The following is a 24,402-nucleotide window of genomic DNA, read 5'->3' as shown; positions in this document are numbered from 1 at the left end:
AGTATTTGGATGGGAGACCACCAAGGAAGTCCAGGGTTGCTATACAGAGGAAGGCACTGGCAAACCACCTCTGTTAGTCTCTTGCCTTGTAAACCCCATAAGGGGTCGCCATAAGTCGGCTGCGACTTGACGGCACTTTACACACACACAAAATCTGAAGTGGTGTGAATCTCTGCTGTTTCAGCTGCTGATCGATTCCTGGTATCGAATGGTAGGCCGTTTGGAAAAAACACTGTGTTGACTTCGCTTTTTAATGAGATGAGCCTTGTCATACGTAATCTGCAGAGAGCCATCCCTGTCAGGAGAGCTCTGCTTCGCAAGAGAGTAGACCAGATCCGTCGCATTTTGGGTGTGCAGCAGTTTGATCTTGCCGTTATCTGTATCGGTAACCAACACATTCAACGTCTCAACAGGACTTACAGATCCAAGAATCTCCCCACAGATGTGTTATCTTTCCCTTTTCATGAGGTAAGTATATTTTCCCTTTTTCATTTTCCGTCTCAGTGGTACTTATGATAGTTTTCTTAATGGATGTAGGAATATTGTTTTGTTGATATATTATTATTTTTTTATCCCACTCTTCCTGTCAGAGCAACGTGAGAATAAAATGGAGACAGGAATAACTATGTACAAACAACCCAGTCAGGTAGTTTAGGCTGAGAGAGTGAGTGAAAATCAGGGCCAAAATCAGACGGAGTGACCAACAGTCTAATCAATATACTATGGTTGTTTATGCTTAGGAGTTTTACCTGAGGTTCGTTGCTCACTGGACCCACACTTTCCTGTTGGGAATCTATGCACCAGCAGCTCCAAGCTCAAATCAAGCCCTACCCCTTTAAATGCTGCTTTGTAATTGGCTTACTTTGTAGAGCTTACTGTGAGAGAAAATCCCCCCCCAAAAACCCCAATTGCTGCATAAAAAAGCATTTTAAGAAAATGGAGCAGTCTGAAAGGGGTGGGGGAGAAAGCCTTAGTTTTCAAAAGCCTTTCTTCTGCTCAGAAAGAGCTACCAGGAAGCAGGAAGTATTTCAATCCCCACCTCTGGACATTCTGCTTTGTAATTGGCTGTGAGAGAAACCAAGCTTGCATGCCCCGCATTTTGCCTTACGCATTGGGATTTCACCCAGGCTTTGCTCAGGGAAGTCAGGAGATATATACAGGTACATCCTTTGTGTTACCAGGTCAAATTATTTTATTGTTTTGACTTTTCTCGTCACGGTGTTTGGGCCTGAATTGGCCAGGATTGTGTCCAAATTTTTTTGCCTTGGGGCTGAATAAAGTGGACAAGCCAGCAAATAATGACACTGATCTTCTGTTTCTAAATTTCCACATATACAGAGGCACTGAGCAACTGGTGTTTGGCTGTTACGACCTTCAAGCATTGCAGTTTGCACTGTTTGAAAGCGGATGGATGTAAGGGCTGAGCGTAGGTTTAAAAAAGGAAATCTCGGAAAAATAATGTGCCCTGAATGTTACTGTTTTCTGTGTATTGTGTTAATCTCTTCTGTGAGTCATCCAGAACAGCACAGCAGGGTCAAAAACTTTTAATAAACTACTTTAAAAAAACATTTTGCGAATACACAGTGTATATATCCACATTTTCTAAAGTATTAATTTGGGGATTATGGTTGGGGCTTGTTTATATCACAGAATCTGAAACCTGGGGAGCTGCCGAAGGCTTGTTGTCAAGATGAATTGAATTTGGGAGACATTTTTCTAGGAGTAGAATATATCTATCAGCAGTGTGAAGAGAATAAGGAAGATTACAACAGTGTTCTCACGGTAAGTGTATATTTATTTTCTCAGAGCACCCTTGAGAGCGCTGCTCCAGGTGTGTGTGCCATCAGAAGTTAGTCAGGCAGCAACCAGAGACCGGGTTCCCTTAGTGGCGGCACTCTTCCTGTCCAATGCCCTCTTCCAGGGATGTCTACTTGGCACTAATATTGTTGGCATTTAGGCCTCAAATGCACCACCTGGGTAGCCCAGGATAGCCCGACCTCGTAAGCTAAGCATGGTCATCCCTGGTTAGTACTTGGATGAGAGACCTCTGGGGACGTCTAGGGTTGCTATGCAGAGGCCTATGACCATCTCTTGCCTATATGGCATATAATGCCATACAGTTCACCCTCCAAAGCAGCCGTTTTCTCCAGGGGAACTGCTCTTGGTCAGCTGGAGATCAACTGTAATAGTGGGAGATCTCCAGGTGCCACCTGGAGGTTGGCAACCCTAAGTAGAATGCAAGCCCCACTAAATTCTATAGGATTTCCACACAAATATAGCTAGGGTTGCAGAGCCTCTACGAACCTCATCTCTGCAGCCATTTTCAATACAGCCGTTGAGAAGTAAAGTCTCTTAACACTGTGTGTGTGATACACTAATCTGTTTGAAATAATGTATCCTGAAATACTTTCCCCCTTACCTAGGTGACCGTGGCTCATGGCTTGTGCCACTTACTTGGATACCAACACAGCACCGAAGCAGACTGGCGGCAGGCAAGTCCCTTCCCTGCTTTGGGAAGGATTTTTTTAATTGTCGAAAGAATTGTGTAAGTAAATAGAGTTTGTTGTTCAGTTTTCCACTCTTTAGATGGTGACTAGTTTAAGAATTTACAATCAGACATTATCATGTTGCTTGGCAGGAAATACATGCCATCACTGCCTCTTGCCAGCGTGGTGTAGTGGTTAAGAGCGGTGGTTTGGAGCTGTGGACTTTAATCTGGAGAACCGGGTTTGATTCCCCACTCCTCCACATGAGCGGCAGACGCCAATCTGGTGAACCCAGTTGATTTCCCCACTCCTACACATAAGGCCAGCTGGGTGACCTTGGCTAGTCACAGCTCTCTCAGCCCCACCTACCTCACAGGGTGTCTGTTGTGGGGAAGGGAAGGTGATTGTAAACTGGTTTGATTCTTCCTTAAGTGGTAGAGAAAGTCGGCATATAAAAACTAACCTTCTTCTCTCTTTTCAGATGTATGAAAGAGAAACACAAATTCTCCAGGAGATAAACAGGCTGTCTGGCACAAATTTGCAACCTCTGACCAAAAATCACTTCTAGAAATGTTATAATACTTGTTATTTATAAATTAAAAATGTAGTGGCTTAAAAAAAATCACTTCTTATTCTGCTTAGATATTAATAGATTTTCAGTCCTAAATGTCCTATTGCGGTGGTTTGCAAACGTTTCACTTCTAAACGTGCACTGCTTCTCAGGACCTGCTTACAAAATAACTTGTACCTTTCCTCTCCTCAGCATAAAACACAATAAAACACAATCAGTTAACACTGAACATATTTATTTTCCAGAGCCAGTGTAGCTTAGTGTACAGAATGTCAGACTAGGATTTGAGAGACCCTCGTTGAAATCCCCACCTGGCTGTGGAAACTTGCTAGATGACCCTAGGCTAGTCACACACACTTAGCCTAAACTGTTGTGAATGTGGGGGTGTTAGTCATGGGGAGGGGGGGAATAGGCCACTGACACCCCAGTTCTAAGACCCTGATGCTTTGCTGATGGAGGGCAAGGCTGCTCCCACTAGTCTATATCCTGTGCCCCCCTCAACGGAAAGGAAATGTGACAGAAACCCCCTTCAACAAGATGAAGACAGCATAACCACTGCACCAAAGACAGTAGCATAGCCAGAGTGGTGTAGTGGTTAAGAGTGGTGGTTTGGAGCGGTGGACTCTGATCTGGAGAACCGGGTTTGATTCCTCACTCCTCCACCTGAGCGGCAGAGGCTAATCTTGTGAGCTGGATTTGTTTCCCCATTCCTGCACATGAAGCCAGCTGGGTTAGTCACACTCTCTCAGCCCCACCTACCTCACAGGGTGACTGTTGTGGGGAAGGGAAGGTGATTGTAAGCCTGTTTGATTCTTCCTTAAGTGGTAGAGAAAGTCGGCATATAAAAGCCAACTCTTTTTCTTAAACCTCATCCTAAACTCTTTGGAAAGGTGGCTTAGGACCACAATGCAAAATGAGGAAATGAACACCATGGAAATGAAACTGCCCAGTTTAAGCACTGGACTCCCTGTACAACAGCCAAATCAATAGAAGCAGGAGGTGTGGAAGTTTTTCTGGGAGACTCAGTTATTTCATTGGGGAGTGGGGGTGGGGTGTGTATGTGAATGTTTATAGAGCATCCTCCCTCCCTCCCGGTCCACCGATGTGAGAAGCACCACTTGTTCCTGCCATCTACCACAGAGAGACAGAAAAAGACACCACCACAATCACATCGGCGAAGCATTGCAGAGAACCCTGCCCCTGCCACTCTCAGAAGTGTGAAGGAGGTCGATTGGCAGTGCCAATCTCCCTCGTTGGAGGGGGGGGGGAGAGAATTGTAAGGCCCGTCCTCTCCTCAGTACAGACACCCCAATTTGATCTCCAGTCTCCTCTTAAAGGTCAAGGTAAAGGTCCCCTGTGCAAGCACCGGGTCATTCCTGACCCATGGGGTGATGTCACATCCTGACTTCCGGAGAAGCGTCTTGACAGTTTTAAACATATTTGTTACTAATAAAATGTAAAGATGTTAAAAAAAAGACTAATTTCTATAACTCACTAACTAACTTAGTAAAAAGCTCTGCTCACGACCTGAGTTCGATCCCAATGGAAGTTGGTTTCAGGTAGCCTGCTCAAGGTTGACTCAGCCTTCCATCCTTCCAAGGTCGGTAAAATGAGTACCCAGCTTGCTGGGGGTAAAGGGAAGATGACTGGGGAAGGCACTGGCAAACCACCCCGCAAAACAAAGTCTGCCTTGGAAACGTCGGGATGTGACGTCACCCCATGGGTCAGGAATGACCCGGTGCTTGCACAGGGGACCTTTACCTTTTAACTTAGTAAAATCCATTTTTGCCCGTTTACCCCAATACGTGGCGGCCTTTATCCACACATTTTTAAATTCTTCCATATCCTTTCCATGTAGCAATTCTGTTAATTCGGCCATCCTCATCTAAGTCCATAATTCCTCTCTCCGGTCCTTGATTTGAGGTTTGTTCCAATTTTTTTGCTGTTAGTCCTTGCAGCAGCAAAACTATATTGACGAAGGACTCTTATCATCATTCTTCAAATTTCCTTGTGCGATTCCCAGTAAGGAAAAGGCCGGCTTTTCTTTTTACTCTAGCATGAATCAAATCGACGGTGCCGATTTCCCAAGCACCTGGAGGTTGGCAGCCCTATAGAGCACTGGTTCCCAACCAGGGGTCCGTGGACCCCCAGGGGTCCGCGAGAACTAAATTAAGGTCCGCGAAACAAAGTTATAAACCCATAATTAATATTTTCAACTAAAAGTTCTCTATTATAAAAATATATATTCAAATATTATTCTAAGCTTAATGTCTAACTAACAGTTATGATTAAAGTTTATTTTCAAATTCTTGGAATTTTTATTTTGAGCCTTGGGGTCCCTGCACCGAACAAAAAAGTCCTAGTGGTCCCTGGTCAAAAAAAGGTTGGGAACCGCTGCTATAGAGGCACCTGGTTGGCTGCGTGAACGGAGCGCGGGACCTCGGTCTCCTCCTCCGCAGCCTCCTGCGTTAGGCAGCGGCGGCGCTAACGAGCCCGGAGAGGCCGCCCCTGTTTGCAAGACGCCGGCGGCGGCTGCTGCTGCAGCTGCTGCAGGAGAGGAGGGCGATGGCGAGCCCCGCGGGTCCCCCCTCGCCTTGGCCGCTGAGCCGGGCGTCGGCGGCTTCCCTGGCGGTGTGCGCGGCGCAGCTGGGCCTGTGCGGGCTCCTGGGCCGGCGCTACGGGAAGTCTCGGCTGGAGTGCCTGGTGCTGAGCTGGCTGTGCTACGACGCGCTGGTGCATTGCACGCTGGTGAGGCTGGCTGGGGAGAGACGGGCCGCCGAGACCCGTAGGGGTGGAGAGGCTGGCTGGGGAGTCGGGTCGCCAACCCCCAGGTGCATGCAGGCAGACAGGCACGTGTGTGTGCGAAGTGCCGTCAAGTCGCTTCCGACTCACGGCCGGCCCTAGGAATCAACGTCCTCCAAAAGGTCCTGTCTTTGACAGCCTTGCTCAGGTCTTGCAAATTGAGGGCTGGGGCTTCCTTTATAGCACTGGTTCCCAACCAGGGGTTCGTGGACCCCCAGGGGTCCGCGAGAACTAAATTAAGGTCCGCGAAACAAAGTTATAAACCCATAATAAATTAATATTTTCAATTAAAAGTTCTCTATTATAAAATATATATATATTCAAATATTATTCTAAGTTTAATGTTTAACTAACAGTTATGATTAAAGTTTATTTTCAAATTCTCTGAATTTTTATTTTGAACCTTGGGGTCCCTGCACCGAACAAAAAAGTCCTAGTGGTCCCTGGTCAAAAAAAGGTTGGGAACCACTGCTTTATAGAGTCAATCCATCTCTTGTTGGGTCTTCCTCTTTTCCTGCTGCCCTCCACTTTCCCTAGCATGACTGTCTTTTCCAGTGACTCTTGTCGTCTCATGTTGTGACCAAAATACGACAGCCTCAGTTTCGTCATTTTAGCTTCTAGGGTCAGTTCGGGCTTGATTTGATCTAGAACCCACTGGTTTGTTTTTTTGGCTGTCCCCGGTATCCATAACACTCTCCTCCAACACCACATTTCAAAGGGATCTACTTTCTTTCTATCAGCTTTCTTCAATGTCCAGCTTTCACACCCGTACATAGTAACAGGGAATACTATGGCATGAGTTAACCTGATCTTGGTGGCCTTACACATCCTTACACTTCAGAATCTTTTCTAGCTCCTTCATGGCTGCCCTTCCCAGTCTCAACCTCCTTCTGATTTCTTGGCTGCAGTCTCCCTTTTGGTTGATGATGGAGCCCAGGGATAGAAAGGCTTCAACAATTTCAATTTCCTCATTGTCAACCTTAAAAAGTTGTGTAATTCTTCTGTAGTTTGCCAGCCCACTAATGTAGGGTTGCCAACTTCCAGGTGGTTACAAAAGACAAACGTCGTGCTAAGAACGTAGGAAGTTAGCAAAAGTGTAGCACTGTGGCTAAATAAAGGTAAGTTACCTTTATTTAGCCACAGTACTACACTTTTGCTACGCTTTTGCTAACTTTCTATATATATGTATGGAAACATTGTGATACTTACCTTTATTTAGCCACAGTGCTAACCTCCAGGTGGTGGCTGGAGATCTCCCGCTATTACAACTGATCTCCAGGCAATAGAAATCAGTTCCCCTGGAGAAAACGGACGCTTTGGCAATTGGACTGTATGGCATTGAAGTCCCTCCCTTCTCCAAACCCCACCCTCCTCAGGCTCAACCCCTGGGGGGAGGTGGACAAGGTGGATGATTATTCCTTGGCTTTGTCACCTCTCATTTCCCTCCACCTGAGCCTCACTTCTGGTTGTCCCCTCAAGGGAGCTCATTCATTAGTAACTTTTAATGGTGTTCGTTTGCTTCATTCATTGGAGGCGTCTGCTTTTCTTCACCAACCCGGATCTAAAACCTTAAACATCTTATCAATAATGTACTACCTAACATGGACTCTGGGACCAGGTCCTGTAATAAACTAAGACGCCAACTGTGCCTCCAGATATACTCTTAACAACACAATCACCAAACCTAATGATGCCAGCTATCTCAAATCATCTGCCAATGTTACATACGCCATCAAGTGTCAACAATGACCTCCTCTCTACCTCTGACAGATTGCCCACCTCTGTGCTGATCTCTTATCTCTAATCAAACTGATTATGCTTTGCATTGTACCTCTGCATCCTGACTCCAACTGGCCCTTGTGTGTAACACCCCTCCCTCCTTCTGAGCTGGATATAAGGGGTGATGGTTCTTTCTTCTCATTTGTATCTGACAAAGTGAGCTTTGATTCACAAAAGCATTTATCCTGGAAATTTTTGTTGGCCTTTAAGGTGCTACAGGGCTTGAATGTTGTTCTCTATCTAAGTTTCAGTTACAATTCTCCACTCAGCCAAAACTAGTTAACAAAAAGTATCTTCCCCTTTTTTTCTAACATGCTTGTGAGAGATGGGAGTCCAGAAAGCAAGACACTCCCCTCCCTCCATCCCCCATGTTAGGCTTGCCCAGCAGAGACTGCCTTGGGGAACAACAAATTCTGGGATCACCAAAGGCAATTTAGCCTGCCACTCCAGTGGTATCCTTGAGTCACCCCTTTATTTGAGTCATTCGTAGGAGGAAAGCCAAATTATTGCATTGGGCAGCACAGCAGCAATTTGGGAGACAAAATACATACAGCCCTCCTGATACTGGGGGGTAAACCTCCATCTACAGGGACATCACAGGGTTGCAATGCCTCTATACAACAAGGCAGCCTCCCTGAGGGGATCCTGATATAATCTGGTCCTACCCATGCCACCCATTTGACTGTCTTAACATTTCATTGCTAAGTCATACTTTGTCGGTTGTTTCCTCTTTGCCCACAGGAAGGCCCCTTTGTTTACTTGTCCCTGGTGGGAAGTGTTGCAGAATCAGACAGCATAATTGCGTCATTGTGTAAGTACTCTATTAAACTGAAACAGAGGAGAAATGCAAGTGCTCTAGAATTCATAAGATTAGAGGTAGTTGCAGGTGAGTTTGTACACTGTTGCTTGTATCGACATCTTGCTTCAAAACCGAGCAGTGTTAGGTAATGTCGATATAAATTCTGGTTCTATGTGACTTTGAAACGCTTTTGCAAAATCTACAGACTTGTTTAAGGTGTCTGTGAAGCTCAAACATAGGGTTGCCAACTCCTGCTTTGGAAATCACTGGCGGATCTGGGGGTGGAGCCTGGAGAGGACAGGGTTGCAGAGGGGAGCAAGGTATAATGGCATAGAGTCTACCCTCCAAAGCAGCCATTTTCTCCAGGGGAACTATTCTCTGTCATCTACAGATCAATTGTAATGCCAGGAGATATCCAGCTTCCACCTGGAGGTTGGCAACCCTACTCAAACATCATTTTAAATAATTTCTTAGTTAAATGTCGTGACTTGAAAACAAGGGAGCATTTAAAAAATATGTTGCTAATTGTGTAGCTGAGGAAATTTTAGTTAGCCCGAATGGGAAAAGGTGCCCCTGGTAAATAATTTTCATAATATCTTCTTTATATTAAAAAACAAAACAGAAAAAGAAGAATCTTAGGTAAATACAAAATCCCAAGCCTCACTTGATATTTCAGTGCCAAGATCCTAACACCATTACTGGAATTTTTATCCTTATATTACATTCTGTAATAGTCAACAAAGAATGTAATGTAGAGACAAAATGTTTTCCATGTATCGTTAATTTTTCAAAATCTGTAAGCTTGCTGCAACTAACTTATGGTAACCCCAGCCATAGGCTTTGAAGGCAAGTGAGAAGCAGAGACGGTTTGCCATTGCCTTCCTTTGCTGAGTCTTCCTTGGTGGTCTCCCATCCAAGTGCTGACCCTGCTTAGCTTCTGAGATCTGACAAGATCAGGCTGTACCACATCCTGTAAGTTTCCTTGTGTGTGTGTAAAGTGCCGTCAAGTCGCAGCCAACTTATGGCGACCCCTTATGGGGTTTTCATGGCAAGAGACTAACGGAGGTGGTTTGCCAGTGCCTTCCTCTGCATAGCAACCCTGGTATTCCTTGGTGGTCTCCCATCCAAATACTAGCCAGGGATGACCCTGCTTAGCTTCCGAGATCTGACGAGATCGGGCTGTACCATGCTGCCTTCCTTCCTGTAAGTTTCCTTAGTGACCCTTTATTATAAGTGCTGCTTCTATAAGACCTCAAGCAGATTTCATCCATATGTGGTAATAACGTAACAGAGCTTGTCAATTTTGGAAAAATATTAAAGGTGGAATTGGTGTTGAGATGCCCTTTAGGCCTGAGATGTTCCTATTAAATTATGCTTTAATGATTACAAAAAAAATTACAGTTATTATTCTGAACTTAAATACTGAAGCAATAATGGGTTTTGCTAGACTTTGGAATTCAGATAACTGCCCAATGATTCAACAGTGGCTTGAGAAAATGATGGATTTATAATGGTAGCCTTTTGTATGCTGGGTAGAGACTAAGGTTTTCTTATTTTTACATTCATAATCAATGTAAGATGTGATTATTTAGATGTATTTATAGGAAGGCATAGATGGGCTGGAGTTCTAGATCAGAAAAAGACCTAATGCTCTTTGTTACCTCCATAGGCTGGAATCTTTCTGTAGTGTAACACAAGTTGGCTTTCAGCATTTATTTTATCATGGCCTGCAAGCACACTTGAGAGTTCGTTGTAGTTATTAACATTTCATAGCCAACAGCAGCTGACTTTGCCCAATATTCAAACCCCAGATGAAAGCGAATCAAACACAGTCAGAAAAAACTTGCTGAAATTCATTAACCACATCTTACAATTCAAAAAAGGGCTGGATCCCATTTCCCCCTTATACATTTTGTCAAGGTTCTAATAATCCTGACAACCTGGGGTACACTGACATGTTGACACCTTCCCCCCACCCCCCCGGTCTCCGGGGGCATTTTGAAGAAGGGCATTTTGGGCACTGCCTATCAGATCTTTCCTGTCCCTGCCAGGGCCAAGTTGTAAATTTATGCTGCTTCGTTCATTACATAAGACAAACTAATGTCTGTAATCTTCTGTAGGGAAGGAATATGGCAAAGCAGATGCGAGGTGGCTACACTCTAATCCCACTGTTGTCTCACTGGAGATACTGACTGTTTTTTTGGATAGCCTTTTGGCATTGATCCTCATTTATGCTATTCTCAAACAGAAGCATTACAGGTGAGCGTTTTTTAAAAACTGCAACAGTCTTGACATAAAACATTTCCATGACCTAAGACACTCCGAAGTTGGCCAGCAGAGCAGAATGAGAAAAAAAAAGATGTTTTGGCATACTGATTCTGACCGTTCCTTTTCTGTAGTAGATGTCCCAGTATCTACATTTTTCTATAGGGTTGCCAGCTCTGGGTTCATAAATACTTAGAGATTTGAGGGTGGAGCCTTGGGGAGTGGAGTTTAGAGAGGGGAGGGACCTTGTTAGGGTATAATGCCGTGCAATCCACCTTCCAAAGGAGCCATTTTCTCCAAGAGAAGTGGAATAAACATTATTAATAAATAAGCAAATTATGTCATCTGGAGATCATTTGTAATTCTGGGACTCTCCAGACCCCAACTGGAAGCTGGCAACCTTAATTTTGATCATGAGTTCGACATCAGCACCTCCCAATAATGGGGGCTTTCGGAAACGGCTGCCACAACCCCGCCCCCCAAATTAAAACAAAAGTATCAAAGCCCTCTTGATCTCTGTACCATGTGGAAGAGTAAATGCGTTCGGTGTCACGTATTGTGGTTGCTTATATTTTATCCTTCAGGTACCCTCACTCTCCTTCAGCTTTTAACTTTTAAAAAATGGTTTTCGATACTGTAAGATATATCTGAAGTAATAGTGCTTTCAGCTAATGAAATGTACATTGTATTTCCATTTCTAATTTCCTTTTCTCCTCCCCTCGCAGACACTTCATTCAGATAACATTGTGTGTTTGTGAATTATATGGTGGATGGATGACCTTTTGTCCAGAGTGGCTAATTGGAAGCCCCAACCTCAACACTAGTAACTGGCTTTATCTTTGGGTGTATCTGGTATTTTTCAATGGTATATGGGTCGTTATTCCTGGACTTCTGCTGGTGCAGTCCTGGGTAGAGTTGACGAAGATGCATCATGAGAAATCAGGCAGGAAAAAACATCAGTGATCAAGGCATTGGGACAACAATAAGGCAGCATGGATTTCCTGCACAATACGTAATCAGGTTGTCGCCTTTTAAATATGGCAAAATAATGTTAAACCAATTGATAGGGAACAATAAAGTCACATCTTCTACTTTTAAAATACGTGGATGAACTACCACAAGCAGTCCTTTAATAATCCACAGTGGTCTAGTCCCAGAACCCGTTCTCTCTTCATTTTTCTTTCTCCAAAACCTACACAGGCCTTCTCCTTAGCATCTATCACTTGTTCAGTCTCCTGCCACGTAAACACTTCTGCTGTTCCCATCATCTGCCTTTTCTTAATTCATGCCATGTTAGATCCTTCCAAGTGGCTGCTTCTCAGGACAGCTTTACACGTTAAGGTATAACCCCTGAAATACTATTACATCTGTCCGTAAACATTACACACGTGCCTTCGGACAAGTCTGATATTGTTCTCGCTATCAAAGATCCGGGCCTGGCCTTGGTTCCTTGTTTCATTTACATATAGAGCAGCGATCCCCAACATGGTATCTGTGGCTGCTGTAATGCCCACCAGTGTGTTTCCTGATGCCCAATTGTTTCTTTCACAAACTTCTCTTTCCAAAAATTAAAGGGATGATCCTGACTCTGGAGCGGTAAATGCTTTAAAAGACCCCAGGAGGCATCCCAATGGGCCACAAGAGAGCACCCATTCAGAAATGGCTGCCACACTTGATTTAAAACCTCGCAATGATTTGTGATTGTCTCCCCACGGCAGCCATTTTGGGACTGATCCCACTTCCTGTGGCACTTTGTGGTGGTGCTTCCTACCCTTTCTCTAAACTCCAGAAGGGCCCACAGGCTCAGTGAGCTTGAGGGACCCCTGGCAAAGAAGAGCCCTGTCTACAACATCTAAAGCAAGAAATCACAGCAGGAAGCTTTCCACTGAAAGATGTCCTTATCCAGACTGTATGCTGGATGAAACCCTGGAAGGGTGAAAAGCAATATGGTTGACTGAACCTAACTATTGGCGGCTAGTGTATGGCTTTTATCCATCCCAGTTACAGACCAAGGCCACCAAGATCTCTCGTGGTGGTTTTCCAGGGAGGTTGGCAGCACGCTCCAGCTGCTTACTCCTTTAAGCCCAAGTCCCTGCACAGTGTCAAAGCATCAATTGTGGCAGCATAGAGACCACAGAATCCAGGAATCACTGAAGAATGTGGGGGGAAAGCTACCAAGGCCAATCAGAAGATCCAGGGAAGTTTCTTTCTTTCTTGTTCCTATTACTTTTGGCCTGTAGCTAGATTTTAGCAAAACAAAGACACAAACAAGCAAAAAGAAATTCTGTATGTTTAATGTGGGTGAGCAGGAAGTCACATGGAGTTTTTCCCACTTAGCAGCTCAGTAGAAATTTGGAGAGGTCTTTCTGCTCTGACTGAGTCCCACCATCAGATTCTGTGATGTTGTCCAAGGGGTAAGATTCAGCCTCTCCTCCCGTTGTTTACTAAAGGCACCCTGTATGGGAATAGGAGCAGACTGTCTTACTCTTCTCACATCAACCTACCATTGTTCTATCAAGGTCAGTCTTGTCTCCTCTGACTGGCAGTGGCTCTCCAAGGGTATCAGGTACCAGTCTTTCTCATCACCTGCTACCTGATTCTTTTAACTGAAGATGCGGGGATCAAACTTGGGACCTTCTGCCTGCAAAGCAGATGTTTGGCCACTTAGCCATAAAACCTCCTGAAGAAAATAATTATTTAACCACGAGTCTCACCTATATATACAAAAGGCTACTAGGGGAACAGAATAACATAACAGTTGTAAAGTACTTGATGTCTTTTAAATGAAGGACATGCAAGCCATAGTTTTGTTGAGGCACGATCGACATTTCAAGTTGCCTTAGCCCTGCTTTGCTTTAAACATATTACAATATTACATAATTCAACTGTTGTAATATTTGGAGTCTGGAGAGTAGCCCCGAAAGTTATGTTCATTGATTTGCATTGAAATTTTTCTCTTTTTAATGCTGTTTTTGACAGGAAATAAGGGATAAACACAAAAATACTTTTTAAAACATGTTAAACACATTTTTAAAGTGATAATACCTGTTTTAACAAATTAATTTGTATATAATTATAGCTTTAAAAAAACTCTTTGTGGAAAGGGGTATTGTATATGATTCTTTTAATAAAGTTTTGTTCTGTATATTAAATATTTTTGTGATCATTTATATTGTACCCATCTCTCTCAGTTAACAAGATCACAGATGTCAGTTAAATACAGCCATTTAATATGTAAAGTGAAAAATATTTATTTATTTACTTCAATGGGGACCCAAAGCAGTTTTCACATACCTTTATTGGCCTAATTTCCCAAAGCAGTTTACATCATTCTCCTCTCCATTTTATCCTCACAACCCAGGTTAAGCTGAGAGTGTGTGATTGGTCCAAGATCACCCAGCAAGCTTCAGTAGTAGAGTGGGGTTTCGAACCTGGCTCTCCCAGATCTTAGTCCAGCACTCTAACCACTATACCACATTGGTGAAATTCAAGCTTTGGAGTTCTGCTGGAATTTGTTTTCCTAGAGATCAACTACTTCGTCATCGCATGATATCCTTACATGGCAGTCCCAGTACTTTTCTTCCACCGAAATCTGTCTCTAACCTGCTTTCTTGTTTCTGCATCAAATCTCCAATCGGATGAGCAATGAGGCAACAGACAAGAGTGGGAATTGTGTTATGAAGGCAGCTGGCATACCTCACATTTACCATTAGATGGCATTATTGTCAAGCCCAAGTGCAGTAATTTGTTTATACAGCACTTTTCTTCCCAATGAAGATCCAAAGTAATTTGCCCCATGTTGTTCTTTTTATCCTCACAAAAATCATGTGAGGCAGGTTAGGCTGGAAGTGTGTGACTTGCCCAAGGGTACCCGGCAAGCTTCCATGGCAAAATAGGGATTCAAACCTTGGTCTCCCAGATCCTATTCTGACACCTTCACCACTACACCACACCAGCTGTAAAGTTGTGATGGGCTGGATGGGGAGGGAATAAACTGATCACTCGCATAATAGGAAAGATACAGGCAGGAGAGAAGGCTAACATGAAAAGATCCATCCAGCCCAATACATCCTATTCCCCCTCCCTTCCAAACAAACCAGATAAAAACTACTCCCACACCCAAAAAAGTTCCAAGCAAAATCTTCCTTGAGCCCTTGTAAGATAAGGAAACGGTCATGGCTAAGTGGTAAAGCATCTGCTCTGCATGCAGAAGGACTCAGGTTCAATCTCTGATATCTCCAGTTAAAAAGGTCACCTAGGAGGAGATGCATAAGACTTTCACCTTAGACCCTCGAGAGCCATTGTCAGTATAGACATGTCTGAATTTGATAGGCTAATGGTCTGACTCAGTATAGGGAAGCTTCATATGTTCAAGGGAGCAAAAAAAAGAGTGACCAACCACTGGTGGTGTGCATATCAATATGTATACCATGTAAGATCAACCCTGAAGACCCTGTTCTGCACGCTTTCACCTCCTAGGTAGTTGGCTGCCTAGGTAGAGCTGGTCTTTTTCAGTGGTGGTGTCTGATAGGTGGAACACTTTCCTCACCGAGATGTTTTTCTCATAAAAACATAAGAGCTGTGCTGGATCAGACCAGCTAGATTCGAGTCCAATAGCACAATGGCGCTTTGACTCTCAAAAGCCTATACCCCCAAAACCTTGTTGTGGTTCTCTATAGTGGAACTGAAACTCGAATCTATTGCAGATCAACCGGGCTGCCCTCTCAAACTATCTTCAAGATCAGTCCATCTAGCCCAGAATCCTGTCTCACACAGAGGCCAACAAACAGGGCATCCAGGCCGAGGCCTTCCCCTGATGTTGCCTCCTGGCTCTGGTATTCAGAGGTTTACTGTCTCTGGATGTTTCCTTTAGTCACCATGGCTAGTAGCCATGATCAACCTATTCTCCATGCATTTGTCTAATCCTCTAATCTGCTATTCTTTACGTGCCAGCTGAATACTTTCTTTGCCCAGGCTTGTCAGTTTTTGCATAGCCTATTAGAAACTGTTTGGCCATGCAAGTGTAGTATGGTAATTAGATTACGCTATCACATCCATTCAATCGCTGTTTGACAGCTGATAAGTTATTTTTAGTGTTGGATGCATTGTGAGCAAGATGGCAAACACCCCAGACACTTTGAAAATCAAGCTTGGCTGTGGGGTCTGATGGAAGTTTGGATCTGTTGTGACTTTTTTTATTCTTTGTATCTTTCAATCCCCAGGAGGTAGTCTTGGGGGAGGTCCAAGAATGGTCTTTGGAGTGCTTCAACAAATTGTCTCAGATTCCCAGTCAGCTCTTTCCCTCATTCTTACAATCTTTGTTCATCACTGTATCCTGGAACTTGATTTTTAGCAGTCTCTAATGCAGTGGTTCTATCTTTAGCAGCATAAATCAATTTTTCTGTCTCTCCCATTAATGGGAGAGACATTAATGTGTCTCTCCCAAGGCCTGAATTGAACTGCTGAGGATGTAACCTTGCGACCTGCCAGGATTTGCAGACCTTAAATCCAATCTTCATCTGTTTGACAGTCTGCTGAGGCCAGAATTACTTCAGCTTTTCTTCGTTTCAGGTGTGTGCAACCTCACCTGGGAGTTTTAGGGCATCCCTTTAAAGTTATGTGTAGATACCCTGACTCAGACATCTCTGCAGGCTTACCAATGCAGCAAGCTTTAGCTCAGGCTGGGCAAAAGCATTGCACAAATACTGCTATTGCATCATCCTCTTGGCATGGCCAAGGAGCAACAGCACAACTCTCACACTGCCTCTTGCCAAACTGACAATGTGGCACCAGCAGCTTAGCTGGTGCATAGTGCTGTGACCCAATTATCAATTGAGTCCAATGATGACAATTGAGAGGAGCTTGGATAAAACACCGGGTGCGAAAGCCTCCAGACCAAATGCGGACGGGAGACCGGCACCCCCCCCCCAAAAAAAGAGGCAAGCAGTTAGCTTTAGACTTTAGGCAACTACGTGTCAAATAAAGATACTTTACAAACATGTCCATTCATTGGTTCTCGTAGTTTATCCGGGCTGTGTGACCGTGGTCTTGGTATTTTCTTTTCTGACGTTTCGCCTGCAGCTGTGGCAGGCATCTTCAGAGGAGTAACACTGAAGGACAGTGTCTCTCAGTGTCAAGTGTGTAGGAAGAGTAATATATAGTCAGAAAGGGGTTGGGTTTGAGCTGAATCATTGTCCTGCAAAAAGTAACAAAGGTAATGTGCTAACCATTGTTCTGTAAGTATCAAGATAATGTGCTAATGAGGGTGTGGGATGTTAATATGGAACCATTGTATCCTGAAGTGATCTGTTAATGTGTGAAATCCAAAGCTAATCCGCATGGCTATTGTGGACTGTAGTCTTTGTTAGTCTGGAGGTTTTCAAGGTTTTCAGGATGCAATGGTTCCATATTAACATACCACACCCTCATTAGCACATTATCTTGATACTTACAGGACAATGATTAGCACATTACCTTTGTTACTTTTTGCAGGACAATGATTCAGCTCAAACCCAACCCCTTTCTGACTATATATTACTCTTCCTACACCCTTGACACTGAGAGACACTGTCCTTCAGGGTTACTCCTCTGAAGATGCCTGCCACAGCTGCTGGCGAAACGTCAGGAAAGAAAATACCAAGACCCCGGTTACACAGCCCGGATAACCGCCTTCTACAATATGTCCATTCATTGTGTTAGCATTAGCGATACATATTTCAGCAGTGGGCAATTCCCACGCGCAAGCGAGCCTATAGAGTGGCAAATCCGAGGCAAAAAAACCCCTCCCGTGCACGAATGGGGACAAGCCTCCCTTTTCCCTCATCGCCGACAACGCGGAAAAGGCGGGAAGCCGCGCGGCAAACGGCGCCGCGCGCCGCCCAACGGCCGTTCCACCTCACCGCGCGCTCTTGAGCGCCCCCTCCCGGCCTATTCCTGTAGGCGCCGAGACATGCCCTGCTCCTCCTCCGCCTCGGAATGACCCCTTCCAGCGATTGGATAAAACGGGCCAATCCGGAGGAAGGGAGGCGGGTTGCGTGCGACGTGAGGTGCCGGGAAGGGAGACGGAGAAAGAGGGTCGTTCGGCTGCGCGTGCGCTCTCAGGCGGCGTGGGCCTGTGCGGCTGGTGGGCTGCGGAGGGGAGCCGGTTTCGCCTCGGAGCGGGCAGGGGAGGCCGGGACGGGAGGCCGGCGGCCGGCCGTGCTCTGTCTGGGGTAGCCGTAGTAAGACGAGAGGTCGAAGCCCCAGCGTGGAGCATCGTGGGTCGCCCCTTGCTCTTGGGTGGCCCCTCCCCACGGAAGGCTTTGTTATCCTGACTCGTCTCCTCTCGTGCAATCCCCACGCACCCTTGCTCCAATACACGGGAGTGACGCTGCAACTTGGATCGCTTCGGGCTGCCACTGAGACAGCAAGGTAGACTTCCCCTGACTATGGAAGATCCACTGATTTTGCAATTTGCAATGCTCCCTTTTCTTTTCTGTAAATGTATTGAAATGTATTAGGACAGCAAGGGTATAGCTCACTGGTTCCCAACCGGGGGTCCACGGACTCCAGGGGTCCGCGAGAACTAAATTAAGGTCCGTGAAACAAAGTTATAAACCCATAATAAATTAATATTTTCAATTAAAAGTTCTCTATTATAAAAATATATATTCAAATATTATTCTAAGTTTAATGTTTAACTAACAGTTATGATTAAAGTTTATTTTCAAATTCTCAGAGTTTTTATTTTGAACCTTGGGGTCCCTGCCGAACAAAAAAGTCCTAGTGGTCCCTGGTCAAAAAAAGGTTGGGAACCACTAGTCATTGGGGCAGGAGTCATGGAGGGTTACACTGAACCATCACAAGAACTGGGTGAAACTGTTAACTTTACTGCCGCCTCTATGTCTGCAGTGCTATCAGCTTTACCCTGGATGTTGATGGGTTGTCATATCTTGAATTTGGATAACTATCTCTCCCTTGGTACAATCGGGACTCAGAGATTTCTGCCCATTAGGGCCTCTGGGCCGCAGCTGCCAGAATAAACGGTTTTCTTGAAATAACGGTTCGGGTCTCTATTTCCCCCACGAACCTCTGGTTTACCATATCACCACCCTCCAGGTGAGGAAAGGGAGCACACGGTAAGCGACAACCAAAAGTGATGGCTGTGAACAGTCACCGGGTACTGGAGAGCATGGACCAACTGGCCTTACCAATTAAACAAGCTTTTTGCTAGGAGCTGTAACAGTGGCCCAACGGATCTCCCTGTAATAATTGGCATCCAGACTGCTAGGGAAGCTGGGGGAAGGAATGTCTACCTAGATACAGGCTTGCTCTCTGTGTGCTTTAAGCAAGTGGGTTAAGAGTCATGGAGTGTCAGAGTGAACTATAAACAATGATAGGAGAAACTGGATGAAACTGCAACTGTACTGAGTCGCCTTTCTGTCTGTAATACAATCAGATATGTACAGAATGTTGATGTACCGTCATAAATTGAATTTGGATAAATATCCTTTCCTCAGTACAATCGGGACTCAGAGATTTCTGCCCATTAGGGCCTCTGGGTCCCAGCTGCCAGAATAAACTGTTTTCTTGAAATAACGGTTCGGGTCTCTATTTCCCCCACGAACCCCTGTTTACCGCTACAGAGCCATGAAGGAGCTAGAAAAGATTCTGAAGTGTAAGGATGTGTCACTGGCCACAAAGATTAAGTTAATTCATGCCATCGTATTCCCCATTACTATGTATGGGTGTGAAAGCTGGACTTTGAAGAAAGCGTATAGGAAGAATGTAGATTCCTTTGAAATGTGGTGTTGGAGGAGAGTGTTACGGATACCGTGGACTCCCAAAAAAACAAATCAGTGGGTTCTACATCAAATCAAGCCTGAACTGACCCTAGAAGCTAAAATGACTAAACTGAGGCTATCGTACTTTGGTCATGTTATAAGACGACAAGAGTCACTGGAAAAGACAATCATGCTAGGAAGAGTTGAGGGCAGCAGGAAAAGAGGAAGACCCAACAAGAGATGGATTGACTCAATAAAGGAAGCCACGGCTCTCAATTTGCAGGATCTGAGCAAGACTGTCAAAGATAGGACATTGATTCATAGGGTCGCCATGAGTCGGAAGTGACTTGGCGGCACTTAACACACACATTGCTAGGAGTATATCATGCATAATCAAGTTTATACCAAGTTTCCAAATAACAATAGCATTTTGTGTCAAATTTCAAAATAGTTATAGCAAGGTGCCATATTAATCTTAACAAAACAGAGATTCCCTTGCATGTTGACTTTAAGTCATTTGTTTTATTAAGATTCATATGACACTTTGCTATAGCTGTTTTGAAATTTAACACAAAACACTATTGTTATTTGGAAACTTGGTATGAACTTGATTATGCATGATATACTCCTAGCAATAAGCTTGTTTAAGTCATTTGTTTTGTTAAGATTTATATGGTACTTTGTTACAGTTATTTTGAAATTTGACACAAAATGGTATTGTTACTTGGAAACTTGGTATAAACTTGATTATACATGAAATGCTCATAGCAATAAGCTTGTTTAATTGGTAAGGCCAATTGTTCCATGTACGTCACTACATGCCGATTGTTCACAATCATTACTTTTGGCCCTCCAGGGCTGGAGTTCTCCCAGAATTACAGTGGATCTCCAGAGTACGGAAATCCTTTGCAGGTTACGGCAGCATCAAAAGGCAAACTCTGATAGACCATAGAATATGGGTAAAACCCCTCCTCCCGCAGTTCTTTCCTCAACAGGCCCTGCCCTGAAATCTCCAGGAATTACCCAGGCCAGAGTTGGCAACACTGTGTGGAGAGTTGAATGGGGGGCAACCGCCAGGTTCTTCCCCCTTCCCCAGTTTCCAGATCTGGACTGGGGAACTTTGGGATTTATTTTTTGTATATTTGAAAGATTAGGCTTTGCTAAATTAAACACATCAGTGCTTCAAAAGTAGTGAGAGATCATCGGGACTTGCAATGTCCTATTCTTCCTGACGGCCTAGATTGGCAGCGATGGATCAACACTGTTAAAGTGGGGCGGGGCCCTTGCCACATGAGTTAAGCTGAGGTGCGAGAGCATCACTGCCCCTGTGCACTGCCCCTGCACAGTTCTGTATAGGGGTGGTACTGCTCACACTGAAGACATTGGAGCATTGCATCTTTCCACTGCTGGGCAAAAACCTGCGAGGGGCTGAAGTACCCTGCAGGTACCACTACTGTTTGGGCATCTTGTCTGCCAGCCCTGCCCGGGCTGTTTCTTGGTCAGGAGAATTCTGGTTTTGCCCAGAAAACCAGAGAACAATAAACAGGTGGCAAAAATACATTTGGAACCTGGTGGCTGCAAGTTGAGGCAGATGAGGAAAGGTTAGGGACACACACACAGCTCTGCTGCCTGTTTGCGGCTTTAAATTCCCCCTTCTGAGGTTGTTGTTTTTTTCTAATGTGTTGTGTGTCAAGGATATTGGGGCTTTCTTGCAGGTAGTTTGAAGTTATCTGCTGAGGGAGAGTTCTCCAAGGAGAAACCCCTGATGCCTAAATGAAAAAACGCTGGAAAAAACGCCCCGTTTGTATTTCAGGAGCTCCCTCGGTTTCTAAAATTTGGGCCTTCTCTCCTATGGTGTGAATGCAGCTCAAGTCCCTTCGAGTTGTCCTGTGAAGCTTAAGCCTTGCAATATAACAAAACAAAACAAAAGCGCCTTAAGCTAATATGCTTATCAGCTCAATGCTTATTTTCATTCCTGCAGCTGGAATGTGAATCTGTTGAGAAACTGGTTGCCTTTGTTTGTGGTGCTTTTCCTTCCTCAACCAGCTGGTGCCTTCCTCCCTCTATTTGTTTGGGGTTTTCTCCCCTCCCACTTTGACAGAAACAGTACCGTCCGGAGGTGAACGACACCAAAGACCTGGTAGCTTTGTTCCTCTTAGATGAGCTTGCCGGGCTTCTGGCTTAGAAACTGCGGAGGCCCGGTACTGAACTAGCACTTCTGGCATTCCTGACAGAGAACTGAACGCTGCTGATTGCTCTTCAGGAAATTATTGGTGTGTCACCCTGCCGTACGGAAGCGCTCATTAAAAGAAAGCGTAGCTCTTGGCGGTGGAGATACGAAGACTGATTAATCATGGGAGCTTAACCAGAGGGAGTGTTTGCAGTGCTTTATGAGGTGCTAGAAATTATATGTGCATAAAAAGCATAACCTCTGTTATAGGGTTGCCAACTCTGAGTTGGGAAAATCCTGGAGATTTGGGGTATAGCCTGATGGCAGGATTTGGAGAGGGGAGGGAGGTCAGCAGGGTATAATGCCATAGAGGCCCCCCTCCAAAGCAGCCATTTTCTTTTGGGAAACATAAATAAATAAATTTTATTTGCGGCTAATATGCCAGATAAAACAGGTAATCTCTTGGGAAACAGATCTCTGCTGTCTGGAGATAAGTTGTAACTTCTGGGAATCTCCAGGCCCCACCTGGAGGTTGGCAACTCTACTATGTGGAAACTACTACTGTCTTAAGTGAGCAGATGTGAAGTTATATCCAAGCAACCGAAAACACAATCCGTTTACAGGCTGACTATCCTTTATCCGGACATCTGATATCCGGACTGATCCAAAAACCGGATGTTTTGAGCTGGCATGTAGGTATTACTCACAGGCCCTCAGCAGCGCCTCTGATGGTTCAATGTACACAAAATTATTCAAAATATTGTTTAAAATTACGTTCAGGCTGTGTGTATAAAGTATATATAAAACATAAATGAATTTCATGTTTAGACTTGGGTCTCATCCCCAAGATATCTCATTATGTATATGCAATAGAAAAGAGCAACAGTAGCACCTTAAAGTCTAACAAAATTTCTGGCAGGCTATGAGCTTTCGTGAGCCACGGCTCACTTTTTCAGATCATATGTACATGCAATAATTCCAAAATACAGACAGATCCGAAATATGGACCATTTCTGGTCCCAAGCAGTCCGGACAAGGGATACTCGACCTGTAATACCTTTTATTATCATAGGACCATCCTAATGACATGTAACGGCGTGCTTGCTTTTCAGTTAGCTGGGTCAAGCGATGATATTTTCAGACAAGGAGTTTGTCAGCTCCATTGTGTAAGTCAAGGTTGACGTATGCAAGTAGGAGTGTAAACCTCTTGAGCTCGTGTGCAAGTCTTGGGTATAATTTTCTACACTCGTCCAATAACCCTCTCAAAACTTTTGAAATGTGGGGGTGGAAAGTGCCGTCAAGTCGCAGCTGACTTACAGCGACCCTGTAGGTTGTTCAAGTCAAGAGACAAAAAGTGGTGGTTTGCTATTGTCTGCCTCTGGGTAGCAATGCTGGACTTCCTTGGTGGCTTCCCATCCAAGTACTAACCATCTAATTACTGACCCTGCTTGGCTTCTGAGATCGAAACTGGTTAAAAGCAGGCTAGTTTGGGCCATCCAGATCAGGGCTTCTGAAATGTAAAGAACCACAAAAGAGAGCCAGCGTGGTATAGGGGTTAATAGTGGTGGTTTGGTGGACTGAGCTGGAGAGCTGGGTTTGATTCCGCACTCTTACACGTGAGCGGCGGAGGCTAATCTGGTGAACTGGATTTGTTTCCTCACTCCTACACATAAAGCCAGCTGGGTGACCTTGGGCTAATCACACTCTCTCAGCCCCACCTACCTCACAGGGTGTCTGTTGTAGGGAAGGGAAGGTGATTGTAAGTCCGTTTGATTCTTCCTTAAGTGGTAGAGAAAGTTGGCATATAAAAACCAACTCTTCTTCTTTATCCGGAGGAGTGGGGAAACCAACCCAGTTCACCAGGAGTGGAGAAACAAACCTGGTTCACTCATGTGGAAGAGTGGGGAATCAAACCCCATTCTCCAGATCAAAGTCTACCACTCTTAACCATTATGCCACACTGGCTCTACCATCCGCACCTTTCTCGTGTACCTTTTACTTGTCTCAGACACGTTTCCTTCCTGGGATCCTTGCAGACTAACCTGAATGCCCCTTGCTTTCTGCTTATATTATCTGTAATAACACCACAGCGCCCGATACCAAAACAGTTCCAAGCTTTATGGGAACACTAGGCAAGGTCTGGCCTGGGCCCTGCTAGGCCATAGCCAGCCAACCAGCAGCTAACATAACAAGTGAAAAGTGAAAGCAAAGGTTTTTTTTCTTTAAGGGATCGTGTATATAGAACACAGTAAGGGGACACCATCAAATCCACAGCTGCCCACTTCATAACACGATCCATACTGTTGTTGCCTGTCTGAGCTCTTCTGTCCTTTAGAAGGTAGACTGCTGATCCACTTCCTCTAGGGCCCACTCTCTTCTATTTTGCTCCCCCTCCCCCATTATACATGTACATGCTTTTTCCTTCTCTGCCCCAGTTTCATACATGAATCCATTCCCACTGACTCTATGTGCATTGTCCACCGACTCTTCCATATCTGAATAATGTCCAAATGAGCCAGTCACCAAGTGAGTTCCCTGTTCTGACATCTAGCTGTTATCTCCACCACCACCCCCTGCGTACACACACTTACCTCCCCGCACCTGGCTTTGTTATTTTTTGGTCTAATTTTGACTGAGGGGGTAAACTCTGCATCTTAGTTGCTCTGTTTCCGGCTGCAGGTGAGAGTTTGTGTGATCCTTCATACCAAGCCAGTGAGTTTACAACCCTTCTCCCTGACAGGCTTGGCTTAGATATATTGCCGAACCAT

The 24,402-nt window shown here is 44.7% G+C and overlaps 2 protein-coding genes across 3 annotated transcripts; both read left to right on the top strand.

The window, feature by feature from the left end:
* Positions 1-238: 238 nt before the first annotated feature.
* On the top strand, positions 239-3,099 carry YBEY (ybeY metalloendoribonuclease). 2 transcript variants are annotated; one of them, XM_056856691.1, is made up of 4 exons: positions 239-468; positions 1,651-1,782; positions 2,424-2,492; positions 2,968-3,099. In XM_056856691.1, the coding sequence occupies exons 1-4, from the start codon at positions 259-261 to the stop codon at positions 3,052-3,054; spliced, it is 498 nt and encodes a 165-aa protein (XP_056712669.1). In that variant the 5' UTR covers positions 239-258; the 3' UTR covers positions 3,055-3,099. The 2 variants fall into 2 exon arrangements, with proteins under 2 accessions (XP_056712669.1, XP_056712668.1); XM_056856690.1 differs by lacking the exon at positions 2,424-2,492.
* Positions 3,100-5,622: 2,523 nt separating this feature from the next.
* EBPL (EBP like) lies at positions 5,623-11,684 on the top strand. The gene is made up of 4 exons (XM_056856763.1): positions 5,623-5,805; positions 8,380-8,449; positions 10,558-10,696; positions 11,428-11,684. Exons 1-4 carry the CDS (start codon positions 5,623-5,625, stop codon positions 11,663-11,665), a joined length of 630 nt encoding a protein of 209 aa, XP_056712741.1. The 3' UTR covers positions 11,666-11,684.
* Positions 11,685-24,402: the final 12,718 nt, after the last annotated feature.

This window comes from Euleptes europaea, chromosome 10 (assembly GCF_029931775.1).
Source record: "Euleptes europaea isolate rEulEur1 chromosome 10, rEulEur1.hap1, whole genome shotgun sequence".
NCBI classification, from domain to species: domain Eukaryota; kingdom Metazoa; phylum Chordata; class Lepidosauria; order Squamata; family Sphaerodactylidae; genus Euleptes; species Euleptes europaea.
This window is presented reverse-complemented; position numbering and strand designations above follow the sequence as displayed.